The following is a 19437-nucleotide window of genomic DNA, read 5'->3' as shown; positions in this document are numbered from 1 at the left end:
ACCAAGACCTTGGCTCATTCCGGCATTGCCGCAGTGTTGATGTATTGTTGCTATGATGGGGGTGGGAACTTGTTTTGGGGAGATGGGTACTATTGTAGTTGCTGTATTGGAAAATTTGATGACATTGTTTGTTCCACTTTTGGATTTCTTACCATTGTGGTTGTGTTTTCTTGTACACTTCCCCTTCCGTATTCATGGGGGTTTGGGGCAGAGCCAGTCCGCAAATAATATTTGGACCGGTTCTGCCCCTAACCCCCGCTTCCCCTGGCTATTTTAAGCCCTGAAAGCCCCCCTTAAGCCTTACCTGGTGGTCTAGTGGGTTTTCAGGCAGGAGCGATCTTCCCACGCTCCTGCCCCGTGCAGATCACTCACAAGAAATGGCTGCCTTTAGCTCCCGTAGTCTCTTGAGCCATTTCCTGTGAGCGATCTGCATGGGGCAGGAGCGTGGGAAGATCGCTCCTGCCCCAAACACCCGCTAGACCACCAGGTAAGGCTTAAGGGGGGGGTTTACAGGGCTTAAAATAGCTTGAAAAATGAAAATGTATTTTTTTAACATTTAAAATCGCGAATAAGCAAATCTGTAGATACGGAATTCGCAAATACAGAGGGGAAAGTGTATGCTGTTCTGCTGCTGGTGCATCTTTTCATTAATAAAATTGTTTGAACATTAACAATAAAGCTTGCGTACTGGTTGATTAGGACATCTCTTGCCTGCCTTTCATTTTGTTTGTACCCCTCCTATAAGGCAAGTACTCTCTGTTGATTATATCAAGTGGGCAATATTTGAAATGTATTTATTTTAAAAATTTCTATACCGTTTACATCTATACGGTTAACAGAATATACATACATAATTTTAAGAACATAGTAAAATAGACATACAAGCAAACCTTAAAAATTCATAACTAAAAAATGATAACATAACTTTGCATAAGAATAAAGCTTAGAAATCATGGCTAAAGATTAATAGCATATCATAGCTAAAATTAATAACGTAGGGCCAAAGGTATGTCTATTTGAAGAGTACGTTCGCCAATTGTTTGAGGGCCGCATGTGAGAGACCACCGTCTTACACTACCACAGTGTATCCCTCTTGCTCCTCTCTCTCCATTTCTTTCCTCCTCCCAGTGTTCGCCCATTTGTATTTCTTGCCCTCTCTGGCCTCCCATCCCTTCTGTAGCTTTCTCTTTTGTGTCCATAGCCCCCAAATGAGAGTTAAGACCCACTACCTCCTGTCCCTGACTACAGGCAAAGATGTTGGCATTTCACGTGCTAAGAAAATACACTTTTCCAAGGTGAATGGATTTTTGAAACTTATGGCAGCAAAAGGCATAACTGTCACCACTTTTGTTGGAAAAACAGAGTAAGGTTTAAGAAACCAGGCATTATATCGTTATTGTAATTCATATTTCCATTTTTGTTACAGGCACACAGATTGCTCACACCATATACACCTATTTGCTTAGCAAAAGCAGTGAAAAATACAACAGAAATTGAAGGAATGAAGAGAGCACATGTAAGTAATGCCTTGTGCTGGTAGGTAGGTGAGGGCTCATTTCATAACTTGGCATGTGTGATTAACGATGTTTCTTTTGTGCTTTTATAATACATGCACCAATAATGATCCCAGTAATATACAAACTTTCATCTGTTCCAAAGAAGTGTGTGTGTGCATCTATGCACGCACAGATTTTATAAACTGCATATAAATATACTAGCTGTACCAACCAAAGTCTACCAGGGATGCCTGTGTGTAGATTGCGTAAAAATACTGGGTGAGGGAAAATAAAGTAACTCTTTAGAGCAGGGGTAGGGAACTCTGGTTCTTGAGAGCTGTATTCCAGTCAGGTTTTCAGGATTTCCCCAATGAATATGCATGAGATCTATTTGCATGCATTGCTTTCAATGCATATTCATTGGGGAAATCCTGAAAACCTGACTGGAATACAGCTCTCGAGGACCGAAGTTCCCTACCCCTGCCTTAGAGGGTTTTTTATTTTTTTAAACTGTTTTCTCAGCAACCGCTTGGAATTTTGACATAAAATTTTACAGCTTTATTTGTTGTTACATTACATTACATTACATTACATTACACTAGGGATTTCTATTCCGCCATTACCTTGCGGTTCAAGGCGGATTACAAAAAGGTTAGTTTAAGGACAGAATTACAATGAATAAAGAATTACAGAGTTACAGAATAACAGAATTATATGAATTGTAGAGAATAGCTTGAGAGGTAATATGAAGATATTGAGGGCTTTTAGTGGTCGTGTTGTTATTTCTGTTTTAGGAATTTCTTGAAAAGTGTGGTTTTTATTTCTTTTCTGAACGTCTTATAGTCTGGGGTGGTCATCAGAAGGTTGGAGATTTGGTTATCTAGTCTTGCAGCTTGTGTGGCCAGGAGGCCGTCATGTAGTTTTGTTCTTTTCACTTCTTTGGATGGGGGGGGTATGAATGGGGAGTGCGTTTTTCTGTGTCTGGTGCTGGTTGCTTGGATGAGGCGATTGTTCAGGTATGATGGGCTGTCTCCGTGTAGTGTTTTAAATAATATGCAGTAAAATTTAAATTGGATTCTTTCTTGGATTGGGAGCCAGTGTGAGTTGATGTAGGCTTCAGTGATGTGGTCGTGTTTTTTCAATGAATAGACGAGTCTTAAGGCTGTATTTTGGATTGTTTGGAGTTGTCTTGTCGTATTTGCCGGACATGGGAGGAAGAGAATGTTACAGTAGTCCAGTATTCCTAGTATTAGGGATTGTACTATAAGTAGGAATTGTGTGCTTTCAAAGAATTTTCGGACTTGTCTCAGGTTTCTCATGATTGCGAATGATTTTTGAGTTGTTTTGTTTATTTGTGGCTGCATTGTGCAGCATCTGTCTATGGTCATGCCTAGTAGTTTTATGGTTGTTTGGATGGGATATTTGGTTGCGTTTATGTCAAGGATGGATGTGGTTTGGATCTTGTCGTTTTCTAGGAGGATGAATTTGGTTTTGTCTTGGTTGAGTTTAAGTTTGTGATTTCCCATCCAGGTTGTGACTGCTTCCATTGTTTGGTGAAGTTCCTCTGTCATGGTAGGTTTGGAATGATCGTATGGGATGAGGATGGTGATGTCATCCGCGTAGCTATAGGATGTTAGGCCTAGATTATTTAGATGGGTTCCTAGAGAGGCAGTGTATAGATTGAAGAGGGTGGGGGATAGTGGAGATCCTTGTGGTACGCCGCATGGGTTTGACCAGGATTCTGATTTTTCTTTGTTTGATTTTACTCTGTAGGTTCTGAGTTTTAGGAATCCTTTGAACCAGGAGTATACTTTGTCTGAGATGCCTATTGCATCTAGTATCTGTAGAAGGATGTTGTGGTCTACTAGGTCGAATGCTGCCGATAGGTCCAGTTGTATGAGTAGCATTTTTTTCCCTATACTAAGTTGTTGTCTGATGGTATCCATGAGGGAGCCTAGTAATGTTTCTGTGCTGAAATTTGTTCTGAATCCTGATTGCGTGGGGTGTAGTAGGTTGTGATCCTCTATGTAATTGGTGAGGAGTTTGGCTACTAGGCCTTCTGTAATTTTGACATATAGCGGAATTGAGGCTATAGGTCTATAGTTGGAAGGGAGGTTTTGTGGTGCCTTTGGGTCTTTTTGGATTGGGGTGATGACAATTTCGCTGAGGTTGTCAGGGAATGTGCCCTCTGTGAGCGTGAATTGGATCCATTGTAGAATTATGGTGCGGAACTTTATACTAGAGGTGGTAAGGAGATATGAGGGGCAATGGTTGAGTGGAATGTTACTCTCATTCCACTTGGCACATAAACATAGATAGCATCTTTAAACATGACAAAGTTAAGAGTTCCTAGTTTGAACACCCAGTGATTTTTGTAAGTTCAAAAATGTTTGCACTGTAAAAGTCAGATAATAGTTTGAGATATTTAAACAAGCAAGGAAAAAGGATCTCAAACACCCAGACACAATAATTCAATCAGAGTCTTTTCTGGGGTATGTTTAATGGCATTGGTCCTAAAATACCTTGCTGTTTCTTTAACCACCAATAGTGAAAAATTAATTTCGATAATAAATGAGCCAATTACTCTTGCAACTTTACTTTCAGCCCTTAAAAAAAAAAAAAAAAAAAAAAAGGGAACAAATGGAGGGGCATAATCAAAAACAACATCTAAGTCCCCTTTTGGCTTAAGGCCCTTGGTGCACAAGTAAGCAACAGGGAAATGTCCATTCTCGAAAAAACGTCCAAAATGTGGGGGGTTTTCCCCCCAAGAATGGCTTACCTGTACGTTCAGGAGTTTAATCGTCCAGCCTGCCACTACATCTATTCTCAAAAAAAAAAAAAAAAAAATTGCCCAAGTCCCGAACACCCAAAACAAGACCTTTTAGGCATGGGAGGGACCAGTCCTTCACCTAAAAACACAATTCTTTAACCGGTGTCTGTCATAAGTGCCGGTTACAGAATCATGGAACCCCCCTCCCCCGGCAACGTTCACGGCAGGAGGGATGCCCAGTCTTTTCTGCCTGAAGCCACCGCAATCCCCCCCGAATGTTCCCCAGCAGGAGAGATGCTCACTCCCTTCTGCTGAACCCCCCATACCCTCGTCAATGTTCCCCGGCAGGAGGTATGCCCAATCCCTCCTTCTGACACCCTCCCAACCCCTGCCAATGTTCCCCGGCAGGAGAGATGCCCAACACCCCCTGAAAGTTCACCCCCGCCGCCCACCCCAACCACATCTCTTTACCCTTAGGACCATAGCTGTATATTTTACTACCCCTGCCTTGAAAACTATGTTTCTGTCCTAACTGTGCTGTAACGCTCTGTTGCATTCAGATAGGAAACAATCCCCAGTAAAGAACACTTGCTTATAAGTGGATTATTGATAATGTTTCATTACAAAATAATTTTTTATTAATTTTAACTTGTTCATACCATTAAGGCTCATGGACTGTGTGTGAAGCTCCTTGTTGAGAGAAGGCCTGAGCTGACCAATCTGATTGTAAGAGGGGTTTCTTGTTTTATGGCAGGGGTGCCCAAATGGTTGATTGCAATCGACCAGTAGATTGCAAAGGCAACGCGAGTCGATCACGTTCTTCCTGCCTCCCCGAGCCAGGCTAGGCACATATAAGCGCCAGACCCAGAAGCCTTCACATCCAACGTCAATTCTGACATTGGAGAGGAAGTTCAGGGCCAGCTATTCGCTGCCTGGCTGGCCTGGAACTTCCTCTCCGACGTTAGAATTGATGTCAGGGTGGCTTGGGGGGGGCAGGGAGAGAGAAAGAATTGGGGAAGTGGAGAAATTGGTGTGATGGCTTGGAGGGCAGGGGGAGAGAGAAAGACAGAAATAAAGAGGGGGCAGGGGGAGAGAGAAAGACAGAAATAAAGAGGAGGAAGGGGGAGAGAAAAAGAAAGATAGACAGAAAGAAAAGTGAAGGGGGCAGAAAGAAATATTAGATTTACAGAAGGAAGTGCAACCAGAGACTCATGAAATCACCAAACAAAAAGGTAGGAAAAATGATTTTATTTTCAATTTAGTGATCAAAATGTATCTGTTTTGAGCATTTGTATCTGCTGTCTATATTTTGCACTATGGCCACCTTTTACTAAACCGTGATAGCGATAGCGGTTTTTAGTGCAGGGAGCCTGAGCATTGGGAGCAGCGTGGGGTATTCAGCGCTTCTCCCTGTGCTTGAAACTGCTATCGTAGTTTAGTAAAAGGGGAGGGGGTATATTTTGTCTATTTTTGTATAGTTGTTACTGAGGTGACATTGCGTATTTTAAAGTCATCTGCCTTGACCTCTGAAAAAAAACCCAAATACAAATGATAATTAACATTTTCTCTGCGTACAGTGTGCTTTGTGTTGGGGGTTTTTTTTTTTGTAAATTTTATTGTTGATAGATCATTTTGACTTGGTCGTTTTTAAAAGTAGCTCGCAAGCCAAAAATGTGTGGGCACCCCTGTTCTATGGCATGGTGCAATTTATTTATATATTTATTTATTGGGCTTTATTAACAGTCTTTATGAAGACATTTACTGAACCTGTGTCCTGAGTTGTACCCTGCTGTATTTATTTGGTATATTAACTATTGTGGCATATTTTTAACTATCGTTTTCTGGCACCAATTGAATATCTTTTATAGAGAGACTGTGCCATGTTTACTGCATCCAAATTAGCTACTAAAATAAGAAATGTGGAGTATGCCTGAACATGGCCTTTGCAACAAACTGCTCTTTAATCTGATCCCTGAGAAGATATTCAGGAAGTAAAATATTAACTCAAGAAGCAGAATATTAGCTTAAAGGTTGAACAAGCAAGTGGCTCTTAAGCAACTTTCTAAATTGCATGTAGATATGTTAGGTGCCATCGATTCATGTTAGAGTCCTAGTGACAGAATACAGAAGTAGATTGCCGGGTCTGTCTTCTGCGCAGTATAAATTCGATGTCACCTCGAGCAGAACATTCAGGCTCCCTACTCCTCGCTTGCAGAGAGTAAGACTGAGGGGGCGGAGCTCATCCCAGAGTGATGAGAAACTGGGCATGAAAACAAACAGTGGTCTCTCTACAACCCTCGCAACTAATGGGGGTTTAACCCGATGGTCAAGACTACTAGTCCTGAAAGAAGATTAGCAAGGTAAGAACCTAATCTTTCCTTATGCTAATAGTCTACATATAATGACATCTAGGCGCCTAGGTGCTGTTTATAGAAGAGATGTCTATCAGGTGATCTTGGGGCACTTGTTGTAGAATTGCCCCGAAGAGGTTAGTGACGGGCTAGGAAAATGCTGTTAATCTTCCTGCTTTTTTGTATTTGGCTAGCATCTGGCATTCAATCCAAGAACCATATTTGACTAAAGTCTTCTCCTCTTTCTGCTGGGTGTAGGTTAAAGATGCCATTGCACTTTGTGAACTTTTTAATTGGCTGGAAAAAGAGGTATCGTATAAAAGTTTCTTTCTCCTTTTAGCTTGTAGATGTTTTTATTCTACGCTGTAGAACAATAAATGAACACTAATTTGCTTAATTGCTTTTCTTTTTAAGCCAGCATATAGTTTTTTGAGAAGGATGGAGTTTTTCTGGCCTGGGGTCCTGTAGTTTTCTCTGAGAACCTCTTTGCAGTTCTTTAGCCCCTTCCATGCCCAGGGCATTAACCTTTGAGTTAGTTGGCATCTATGATGCCTCTCACAGTTGATATCTAACCCTCAGGAATTCCACTCACAAGCGTGCTCATTGAGCAATTTTGACAACTTTATGGGAGGCCCCAAGGAGGGAGGTGGGGAAATGAGGACTAAGAAGAGACTAGAGGAAGGCAAAGGGGTTGGAGATGAGGCTTGGAGGAAGAGCAAAGGAAAAATACATGCCCCTTCTTTTGCACATGTGAGACACAGCATAGAGTGCAGATGTGTAGGAATCACATTTGCCACGCCATACAATAGCCAGTATGACTTTGAATCATTCTAGCAGGCCTGTTGTAATTCTTGAGGATTGTTAACAAAGTTCTTGAAATAGAGTTTTGTTTCTTTTTATTGGAGGGAATAGCTTTGAACAATGTGGCAATGTATGTGTATCTTCTAATGCATCTGTTGGATTTTCTACTTGAGTTTTCTTGCTTTATAGGTTCCAAAAGGAACAGTTACTGAACTGGTAGCTTCTGACAAGGCAAGGGAGTTTCGCAGGTGAGGCATCTTTGTGTTTTGATTTTTATTTTTCATGTATTTTATTTTATCTTATCCATTTTTTTATACAGTACTCCCCCCCCCGATATTCGCAGGGGTTCTGTTCCAGGAACCCCCGCGAATGTTGAAAAACCGCAAATACGGTTTTTAGCGGGGGGACAGGAGAGAGCAGCTGGAGCGTCGGCGAGTGAAGGAAATCACTCGCGGTATGCCCCTACCGACTCTTCCTGCACTAAAGGCGGGCCTCGCCAGTCAGGAGCTGCGTGTCATAGAAGCTCCTGATTGGTGAGGCCTGACTTTAGTGCAGGAAGAGTCGGTCGGGGCATACCGCGAGTGATTTCCTTCACTTGCCGGTACTCTGGCCGCTCTCTCCTGCCTCTCCGGCTGCCCTCTCCTGCCCAGTCATTTGCGGTTGGAAAATACTATGAATGACTGGGACCGCGAATAGCCGACCGCGAATGACCGGAAGAGCACTGTATACAGTATCTGTGTTTTGTAAGCCGCCTAGAGTAATAGTGTGGGGTATAAGTATTTGAAATAAATAATATTTTGTTGCATTTCTGCTTGTTACTGTTAGGAGGGTGTAAAGGAGTAAGCTGGTAATTTGAATATGTAGAGCTTCATTATTGCCTTTAGCATTTTACCTTATTGGTGGTTGATTTTGCTTTTGGTCCTGAACACTTCTGTCCTCCTCACTGACACTGGGTAGGAGTGCTGTGGCTGAGGTCATTTTTGCTGCATTGGAAATTTCTCCCTGTATGAACCTATCTGAGGTTGGAGGAAACTAGCTTTCTGATATGTCCAACCCTTCTTTAACCCAAATTTTAAGACTCGGAACCTGGAACTCCTGCATACCTGTTCTCCGAGCTGTTTCATAGATGTTGGTAAATAATATATATGTTGGGATGATGGAAATGTTTCCTCTGGTATTTGCAACACTTCTCTCAAATAACGTTTCAACATATTCTTGCAGCAGTAAATTTGAGTTTTTGGGAAAATTGATCATTTAATAGTTTTCCAAATTCTTATGCATGTGCTGCCATGTAGCTCTGCTTCAAGTCTTTTTTAGTGGATGCATAATAAACATTACCCTTGTGTTGGAATCAGAGAGGTCTCCCCAATTTTTTTTTTTTTTTTTTACCTTAAAGATATTTAAATAATATCTTGTTAAATCGTATTAATTTATATTTCTTAAAAGCAATTGTGCAAATGAACTTGAGAGAGTCCAGAGAAGAGCAACTAAGCTAATAAAGGGTATGAAAGACCTCTCATATACTGACAGACTGAAGAAGCTGGGGCTTTTCTCCCTGGAAAAGCGGAGACTTAGAGGAGACTTGATAGAAACCTTCAAGATCATGAAGGGCATAGAAAGAGTAGACAGGGACAGATTTTTCAAATTACGGGGAACCACAAGTACAAGGGGGCACTCAGAGAAATTGAAAGGGGAAAGGTTTGGAACAAACGCCAGGAAGTTCTTTTTCACTACATGGAACGCGCTACCGGAGGATGTGATAAGCAGGAGTACGCTACAGGGCTTCAAAGAGGGTCTGGACAGGTACCTGGAGGACAAAGGGATTGAGGGGTACAGATAGGAATAGAGGTAAGGTTATAGGGATAGGATTAGAGGCAGTTACAAATTTAATCATGGACACTGTTCAGGCAATTAGGCCTGATGGGCCGCCGCAGGAGCGGACCGCTGGGCAGGATGGACCTCTGGTCTGACTCAGCGGAGGCAACAATTAAAAAAAAAAAAAAAAAAAAGATCTCAATGGCTGTAGAGCGGGGATGTGCAACTCCAACCCTCTGGAATCATCCCCCCCCTTAAATATTACAACTAACCAGCTAACAGAACACCATGTGAAACAAGAGCAGACCCTGTTCTTCTAGAGCAGGGGTGTCCAACCTTTTGGCTTTCCTGAGCCGCATTGGCCGAAAAAAAAATGTTTCTAGGGCCGCACAAATGCGCAAACACTGCAGCAAGACACAGGAGGGAGCCGGCAAGACGGTAAACACCCGGGGGCAGCAGAGGAAAACACTGCATCGCCTTTGACCGGGGCCGCACAAAATACTTCACGGGGCCTCATGCGGCCCTCGGGCCACAGGTTGGACACCCCTGTTCTAGAGCATTTGTTACCATGCGTGTTTAATGTGATAAATGTTTATGGAGCAGATCTGAGGCCCACACGGACAACCAGAAACTAACTTATTTGCATACCCAAGGATCACTGGCTGTAAATATAAGTCCTTTTTGAATAGATCTTTCATGTTTCAAGCAAGCTAACAGTCTTGGTTAGTTAACTACATCAATGGAGCCAGACTGATTTACGGCGCCTTTCGGAAAGAAATTAAAACCGTAGTTTGACAGATTTATCTCCTAAACAGAAACCACACCAAATTTGTATATTCCTTCTGTCTATTTCTTGTGTAATATGTTGTACTTTCACTATTTGCATTTTGTAATTCGCTGATTGTCCAGCTCCCTTCAGTGTGAACCGCCTAGAAGTCATCTGACCATGGCGGTATAGAAGAATAAAGTTATTATTATTCAAGATGGCTGAGGTTTAGTGTTTTACAGCAGTAGCACTTAGCTTTTGGGGGCGAGGTGAGCACTGCACACCACTTGTGGAATAACCGATTAGTTAGTACTCGGGTAATGTGGGAGAGGCTTAATACCATCACTGCTTACAATTCAATTTGAATTTTAGCTTTGGCACCAAACCAACCTGAAATCTGGGTTTGGGGTACAGCTGAAAATGCCTGGGCATTTTTGTCTGAAATCAAACTCTCAAGGATTAACACTTGGAAAGAAAAAAAGGCAAGAATACAAAGGAAAATACATTATATTAAGGAAAACAATTTTTCTAAATTAAAGTCCACAATATATGGAGAAGGGGCTCGATGAAAATTCTTTTTTTTTTTTTTCATCTTTATTCCTTTTTATTTCTTTCAACAAGTGTACAATATTATTACAAGTAATTCACATCACTCACTTGACATTCTTAAGCAATATTATTACACATGTTTTAATTCCCTCCATCCACCTCCCATCCCCTCCCCTATCAACAAAATATTTTATCCAAACATATACATATTTAGACTCTCCCTCCCCCCCATTTTTACAAATTATCCCCTAAGGAAAAAGAATAACCCTTAATCATTACAATATTCAATTAATGGCCTCCACACCTCCTTAAACCTTTTAAAATATCCCCTCTGTACGGCAAGAAATCTTTCCATCTTATATAAATGACAAACTGAGTTCCACCAAAAACTACAATTCAATATAGAACAGTCTTTCCAATTAGTCGTTATTTGTTGAATTCCCACTCCAGTAAGAATCATCAATAATTTGTTGTTTGCTGCAGATATTTGACTTTTGGCCCTCATACACATTCCAAAAATCACTGTGTCGTAGGATAATGCTACATGATTTTCCATCAATATATTAACTTGATCCCATATTGATATCCAAAATGCCTGAATACATGGACAATAAAATAAAAGATGGTCTAAAGTTCCAATTTCAATTTTACAATGCCAGCATCTATTAGACTTAGAGCAATCTAATTTTTGTAATCTAGTAGGGGTCCAGAATGCTCTATGCAACAAAAAGAACCATGTTTGCCTAATAGATGCCGACATCGTACCTTTAATTCTCCAAGACCAAATACGTGGCCATTGAGATGCATTAATTTGATGCTTAATCTCAATGCTCCAAATATCTCTTAATCCATTTTTTGGTTTCTTATTCAAATAATTAGATATCATTTTATACCACTTTGCGGCCTGGTGTCCCAGAAAATCTGCCTGGAAACATAAGAATTCTAAGCTGTAATGATCATTTAAAGATTTCCATTCAGGGAACCCCACCTGAATAGCCTGCTTCAATTGCAACCACTTATAACTTTGTTTTTTATTCAGACCATATTTATGTTGCAATTGTGAAAAATCAAGCAGCTTACCATTATCAATTACTTCCGTTAAGGATCTTATACCTGCTTTAATCCAATCCTTCCAGACAATCTTAAACCCGCCTATTTGTATCTTGGAGTTTACCCAAATAGTCTGCTGTTTCGATTTTAAAATAGAATCACTAGTTAATTTATCTACAAATCTTAATGTTTTCCAAGTATCCATTAATACTCTATTGTCTTTACGTATTCTAGGCACTTTTATACCAAGCAGAAGATCAAGCCTAAGTGGAAAAATAAGTGATCTCTCCACCCTTAACCACTCTGGTAATTGTTCCAAAAGCTCTGGGAGGACCCAATACATACCTTGGCGCATGATATAGGCCTGATGATACCTATAAAAATTGGGAAAATTTACCCCACCCTCCTCAATTGGTCTTTGCAAAGACACTAGAGCCACTCTTGCAATTTTACCCAGCCAAATAAATTTAACCAGAATACTATTTAATTTTTTATAAAAAGACCCCTGAAAAAACACTGGTATCATTCCCAATTGATAGCAAACTACAGGCAAAATCATCATTTTAACAGTTTGAACTCTTCCCCACCATGACAAATGTAAAGGATTCCATTGCTCACATAACTCTGTTACTTTTTGTAATAAAAATTTTTCGTTTATTCTCATTGTCTCTTCAAGTGTTTTATTCAACCAAATACCTAAGTATTTTATACCATCCTCTTTCCAAATAAAAGGGAAAGAATCAAGTATACCTTTTGTACAATGCACATTTAAAGGTAAAATTTCTGATTTATTCCAATTTATTTTGTATCCTGAGAATTTTCCAAATGTATCTATTATCTCCAGTAGACATGGAATTGTTGTTTCCGGATTCCTCAAATGAAGCAATATATCATCTGCATAAGCGGATACTTTATATTCCACTCCAGCACATGGAATACCCTCTATGTCCTTTGCCTGTTGAATAGCTAACAACAAGGGTTCAAGAACTATATCAAAGAGCAAAGGAGATAATGGACAACCCTGTCTAACTCCCCTCTGCAATTTAAAAGCATCTGAAAAATTATTATTTATGTATAAACGAGCAGTTGGGGAGCTATACAGTGCTTGAATCATTTGTATAAATCCGGATCCAATACCAAACCATTCCATAGCTTGATACATGAAATTCCATTCTACACGATCAAAAGCCTTCTCAGCATCTAGTGATACTGAAAAAGCCGGATCATTAATTTGTCTTGTTAAATAATACATCTGAAATGCCAGTCTAGTATTATTTGAAGAGTGTCTTTGAGCAACAAATCCAGTTTGATTTATTCCTATTATATGAGGAAGAACTTTAGTCAATCTTAATGCTAAAATCTTAGCTAATATTTTACCATCTACATTTATTAAAGATATAGGCCTGTAATTTGACACCAATGTTAGATCTTTATTTGGCTTTGGCAAAACAATAGTTAAAGATTCTGCCATAGTGCCTGATATACAACCTTTATTCAGTTGATTCTGATATAGTTTTAATAAATATGGTAAAAGGGAAATTTGAAATTCTTTATAAAACTCCACTGTAAATCCATCTCCACCTGGAGCGGTCCCAACTCTAAGGGATTTCAATGCCATTTGTAACTCTTTTAATGATATAGGTTTATCTAAACTTCCTTTTATATGATCAGGAACCTTAGGTCCTTTAACTAAACTCAAAAAATCCAACCCATCTTTCTCTTTATCTAAATAAGACTCAGAAGAATACAGTGACTTATAATATTTTAAAAATTGTTTTAATATATTTCCAATTTGAGAATGAGAATGTCCTAATTCATCCTTAATTATGCTTATTTTCTCCTTTCTTTTCTTTGCTTTTAAATAATTTGCCAATAATCTTCCAGCCTTATTTGCACTACCATAATACATCGTTTGCTGAGCAAAAATATCTTTCCTTACTAATCCAGAGGAAATTTCATTATATTCACATTTTTTTTTTTAACAATAATTGAAATGTCTCTTGTTCCCATTTATTAACCAATTTTAATTCCAAATTTTTAATTTCTTTTTCCAAATTTGCAAATTGCTTTCTTATCTGTTTCTTTTTATACGCAGAATATGATATAATATATAAAGAAAAATTTCATCAAATAAAGCAGAGGGGAGAGAGTGTGGCGCAGTGGTTAAAGCTCCGACCTCAGCACCCTGAGGTTGTGGGTTCAAACCTATGCTGCTCCTTGTGACCCTGGGCAAGTCACTCAATCCCCCCATTGCCCCAGGTACGTTAGATAGATTGTGAGCCTGCCGGGACAGAGAGGGAAAACTGCTTGAGTACCTGAATACATGCATGTAAACCGTTCTGAGCTCCCCTGGGAGAATGGTATAGAAAATTGAATAAATAAAATAAAATTGAATAAATAAATAAAAAAGCAGTTTGAAGTTCCAGCAATTAACTATCAAGCAGATTCATCCTATTAACTATTCTGGAAAGCTAGTAATGGTTTTCTTACTGCTTAGGAAAGCCAAGAGTTGAGAGGGAAAAAATGATATATACTTAATAGACCTATATTTTATAATACATTTGCCAAGATATTTGAGGAAAAAATAATGCTCCTATTTGCAAACCTCCTGATTTAAGTAATGAGAAACTCTTCCTTTTTTCTGGGTCTAATCTAATCTAATCTGATCCTTAGGTTTGTATATCACATCATCTCCACGTTTGTAGAGCTCGACGCGGTTTACAGTAGGAGAAATAGGAAAGAACTACAACAGAGGGTTAGAGGTAGAAGTGTGAAGAAAATTTAGAGGACTTGGGATGCCAAGATATAAGAGTTTCCTTGATTCCTAACTTGGAGGGAGACTTATATTTATTGAGAAAAGCCAGGTTTTCAGATGTTTGCGGAAAACTTGGAGAGAGCTCAAGTTCCGAAGAGGGGAGGTAAGGTTGTTCCAGAGCTCAGTGATTTTGAAGTGGAGGGAGGTCCCTAGCTTTCCTGTGTGGGAAATGCCTTAGCGAGGGGAAGGATAGTTTTAATTTGTGGGAGGATCTGGTGGTATTAGGGTTTGAGGAATTCCAAGAAAGAGGGATAAAGGGAGGAAGGGTCTCTTTAGTAAAGTCAGGAAACATCCTGATCTGGGAGCCCAGAAAAGTTATATATGTTTTTTTTAAGAAAAGAGAGATACACCATCTAATTTTGGTTTGAAGACAATGGACATATTGCCATACTTGCAAGAGTCACCAATTCAGACCCTGAGGTCTTCAAACTTTCAGAAATCTGTGAGACATCCCTTCAACAGGTAGTGTTTCTTAGATGATGGTAAATAATGGTGGAAATGTTTCCTCAGGTTTGCAACACTTCTCTCAAATAACGTTTCATCATGTTTCATGCAGCAGTGAAGTGAGTTTTTGGAAAACTGATCACCCAAAGATTACTATGCTCAGCCATTAAAGATGAGGTCACTAATTGAACCTGCTTTATCTGAGACTTTAAATCGATGTACTTGATTTTGTAAAAGTTTCATATCATAGATGCTGACCTTGTAGATTTTAACAGGGGTCGCCATGCAACAGATTACTCAAAATTGGAAAGATTATACTAAATTAAATTATACATTTTGGTGGAATTCAGTTTGTCATATATATAAGATGGAAAAGGTGTTAGCGTTACAACAAGGGAATCTTCATAATTTTAAAAAAATTTGGGAACCATTGACTAATTATTCTAATGATCAGATATCTTAGCACATGGGTAGTAGTTATGTAGGGGCGGGAGGGGAAATGTATATCATATGGAAATAGGAATATTGATAAAAAGGGGGGTATTTATTCTGTATTACAAGATGATTTGTTTGTAAATACAAGTGATATATGACAATTGATTATAATATGTTTAATTCACTTGTTGTAAGAATTCAAAAATGAATAAATAAATTATAAAAAATTAAAAAAAAAAAGTTTCATATCAGCAAGAGTTCCTTTAATATTTTGATTCATAATAGTAAATTGTCTCAAAAGCTCTGTATCGGCATCCTGCACTTTTAGCATCCCAACCTTTATGGAATTGCCCTGCTGGTGTTAACTGCTGTACAGTGTTTGAGACTCTATGGTTCGGATCTCCAGGTCCAGCTGGGCTAGAGAATGGAATGTGTCTTGGATGGCAGTGTGCAGTACCGCCATTGAGCTGTCCTTAGGACGGCCATGCCAGGAATTCTTCTTGCCTCATTTGGAAAGAGGTAGACGGAGAGCATTTAACACCATCAATATTTCCCTTTTACCCAATCCTTCAGCGATTCCCAGTTTTAGTGTGTGGACACTGTACTGGTTTCCTAGAACAGCAGAATTTTAGATCTGATCCACTGTTCGTATATTGAATTATTCAGAAAAAAATGCAAATAATGAAACTTTCTTCCAGCCAACAGGAAGATTTTGTGGACTTGAGTTTTGACACAATTTCAAGCACAGGACCCAATGGTGCAATCATTCACTACAAGTAAGAAAACTATATTTTTCAGCTCAGATAAATGTTTCACACATCGTGCAGGGGTGAAAAGCAATCTTATTTCTGCTAAACTGTTTATCACAGGTAGTTTGACTTGCATTCTGTTCTGTTAGTACACAGAGCATGATTTGTTACATTAGGGCTTTTTGAAATATCTTACAATAATTTCTGCTTCTAGCAGAATGATTTTATGTTTGAAAGGACAGCAACAGTTGTGCTGTTCTTAAGATTTTATTTGTAGATAAATCCAGAAAAAAATGTGCTTTTTAAAGTACCTGCTTTGGTGACTAGAGAATCAGACTACTGTATATACGCAAATATAAACCGATATTTTTTGGCCAAAAATAAGGGCCTCTTTATATTTTATTTATTTATTGGGATTTATTAACCACCTTTTTCATGAAGAGATTCATCCAAAGTGGTTTAGGAAACTGTAATTGGGTATTCTTAAATATTTTCCCTATTTGTCCCAGCAGGCTCATAGTTTAACTATGGTACTTGGGGCAGTAGAGGGTTAAATAACTTGCTCAGAGTTGCATGGAACAGGCTGGGGTCGAACGCAGAACCTCAAGGTGAGGCAGCAGCTCTAACCACTAGCCACTCCTCTCCTCTTGGATCTCTTTCCCCTCCTCTTGTAGCAGCAGCAGTATTTCTTTCCTCTTTCGACCCCTCCAACACCATTCATAGAAACATAGACGATGACGGCAGATAAGGGCCATAGCCTATCAGGTCTGCCCACTCTACTGACCCACCCCCAAGTCTACTATCCTAGGGATCCCACTCCTGGTGACAGGTTCCCTTGGCTTAACCCTCTAAGGGATCCCACATGGGCATCCCATTTGCTCTTAAATTCTTGCACGCTGTTTCTGACCATTTTGACCGGAATTTTTTTTTTTCCATCCCACAGTGAATGGCATTTCATTTACCTAACATCTTTCTCTGGCAGATGCCGAGGAACAAAGCTGGCACTGAGACTTGAGCATCTGTGCATGCTCAAGACCTGCCAGCTCCTGCCCTCTTTGAGACTTTCATAAAGGGCGGGAGCACATAACTTTGTTCCTCAGCGTTAGCTGGAGAAGATTAGGTAAGTGAAATGCTAGTCACTGTGTGTGTGTGTGGAAATACCATCACCATGGGATGGAGGAAGAAATTCCAGTCGGGGGGGGGGGGGGGGGGCGCGGTGGTTAATGAAGAGAAATGCTGGTAGGAGGGGGTGAAAAGAGAGAAGGAAGAAAAAGGGTAAAAATAAATGCTGCACACCACAGGAAAGGGGAGAAGGAGAGAATATTTGAATATAAACCCCATTTATTTTTAAGTTTTCCCCCTTTTTTGTAGCGGGAAACTGTTATCTTGGTTTATATTTGTGTATATATGGTAAGTAAGTGTGGTACATGGATTTCAGCAAATCTTTTGATACTGTCTTTCATAGGAGGCTCATATAGGAACTACAGTACCATACCATGCATTTTCTTATATCCTGCAATTTTCGGTTAGGAATCATTGTGGTTTATAATTTAGCTCTCCACTTAAACAAAAAAGCGCTGTCGCACAAATTTTTCCTTGCACTCTCACAGGATAATTAGAGATTAACAGGGTTCTCAAGTGCTCACAGCCATGGATCTGAGATATTTTTCAAAACCAATGGCTGATACCGTGAGCTATCATCGGTCCCGTTTATTTTCTCTGTATCTCTGATTCGTGCTTATTTATTTATTTTTATTAATTCATTATAAAACTATATATATTTTTTTATTATTTTGTTTTGCCCTTCCCTATTTGGCTTTTTTTCTATTTTCTTTCTCCTTTTATTTAACTTCTCATTTGATTTCTTTCTTATAAATTACTTATATTTATTACTTATACTAGTATTTTGCCATTCCATCTAATTCAGGATAACTTAGCTTTTTTTCTGCTCTCTCTTATTCAACTTCTTATATTTCTACGGAAGATCTCCGTTTCGCCCCCAGAGTTTAACACGGGGCTTCATCAGGAACGTGCCAACATTCTCTCATTGTTATCCATGGCACGAAAGTCCTAAAGGCTGAATGCTCTGTGAGATGCACTTACTCTCAGAGAACCTGATCCTCAAAAGGCGGAGAGTGGTAGTTTTATTGAGTGGTAGTTTATAATTTAGCTACAAGGACATATTGATTGGTATTACAGCCAAAAAGTTTTATTTTTAAAAAAATCTTTATTCATTTTCAAAAATTACAAGTGTACAACAGTCATTCAGAAATACCTTAATTCATCCCTTGACATTCTTATTTGTATTATTCCAAATAAATAATTATATAAGAAACCCACCCCTCCCACCCATATACCAATAAATAACAACTATCAATATATTATCCATCATATTCCCACCCCCCCTTATTTTAGATATGAGACATGTAGGTTTCAAGCAAGTCATAGAGAAAAGAAATGTCTAACGTTTTCTTAAAATTATAGGTGGGGAGCTGTCGAAGGCCTAAAGGCAGGCTATTCCAGCCTTTGGGTCCGCAATACTCGAAAGAAGACTCCAACCAAGTTTTTTCCGTTAAACTGGCCTTCCCTTCCCCCAAACTAGTTCAAGACAATGGGCTCCTTTTACTAAGCTGCGGTAGCATTTTTAGTGTGCGCTCCAGATTAGCGCATGCTAACCCCTGCGCTGTGCGGAAAAACTAACGCCAGCTCAATAGAGACGTTGGCGTCTAGCACGCAGGGCATTGTAGCGCGTGCTAAAACCGCTAGCGCAGCTTAATAAAAGGAGCCCAATGTGTTGAACTAAAGTTGCGGAAGGAATGAGGGAGCTTAATATCTGATACTAGTCCAGTGGAGTTCTCTCCATATATTGCTTCTGTATACCATACAAGCAATCTTAAATTTAACTCTTTATTTCATTGGTAGCCAGTGTAGATCTGCTAGTGACAGGCTGGCTTTTTCATATCAGCTTACATGAAAGACAAGTCTAGCCGCTGTATTTTGTAGCAATTGTCACTTCTTGAATTCCTTTTCAGTAATACCATGATATAAGGAGCTGCAGTGGTCTAGGTATGGCAGTAACACTGTCTGTGTAACTATTCTGAAATTGGTCTTGGGGGTTAAGGTGATTGTCTGGGTTAGAACCTGGTTGAGTGGGAAAACAGCAGATAATAGAAGTTACTTGGAGGTAAAAAAGGCGATAAGTGGAGTTCCTCAGGGTTTGGTCCTGGGGACTCTTCTGCTTGGTATATTTGTGGACGATACTTGCAGAGGGGTTAGAAGGAAAAGTTTACCTTTATGTAGATGACACTGTATTCTGCTACAGAATAGGCTCTTCTGCATAAGCAAACCAAATGTAAAGTTATCCAAGGAAGCTTGAGAAGTGGTCAAGTGATTAAG

At 39.5% G+C, this 19437-nt stretch overlaps 1 protein-coding gene across 11 annotated transcripts in view; it reads left to right on the top strand.

Annotated features, from left to right (window-relative positions):
• Positions 1-19437, top strand: part of XPNPEP1 (X-prolyl aminopeptidase 1) — a 140299-nt gene that overhangs the window by 73202 nt on the left and 47660 nt on the right. For 10 of the 11 annotated variants that reach the window (XM_033942158.1, XM_033942159.1, XM_033942152.1 and 7 more), the window contains 4 exons: positions 1427-1516; positions 6876-6926; positions 7608-7666; positions 15991-16068. In XM_033942158.1, the coding sequence (XP_033798049.1) occupies positions 1427-1516; positions 6876-6926; positions 7608-7666; positions 15991-16068 (278 nt within the window). The remainder of the gene's footprint in view (positions 1-1426; positions 1517-6875; positions 6927-7607; positions 7667-15990; positions 16069-19437) is intronic. The other variant, XM_033942161.1, reaches the window with a different exon arrangement.

The sequence above is a fragment of the Geotrypetes seraphini genome, chromosome 4 (genome assembly GCF_902459505.1).
Source record: "Geotrypetes seraphini chromosome 4, aGeoSer1.1, whole genome shotgun sequence".
In the NCBI taxonomy this organism is placed as follows: domain Eukaryota; kingdom Metazoa; phylum Chordata; class Amphibia; order Gymnophiona; family Dermophiidae; genus Geotrypetes; species Geotrypetes seraphini.
The sequence above is the reverse complement of the archived record's forward strand: the minus strand, read 5'-3'. Positions and strand labels throughout refer to the sequence as shown.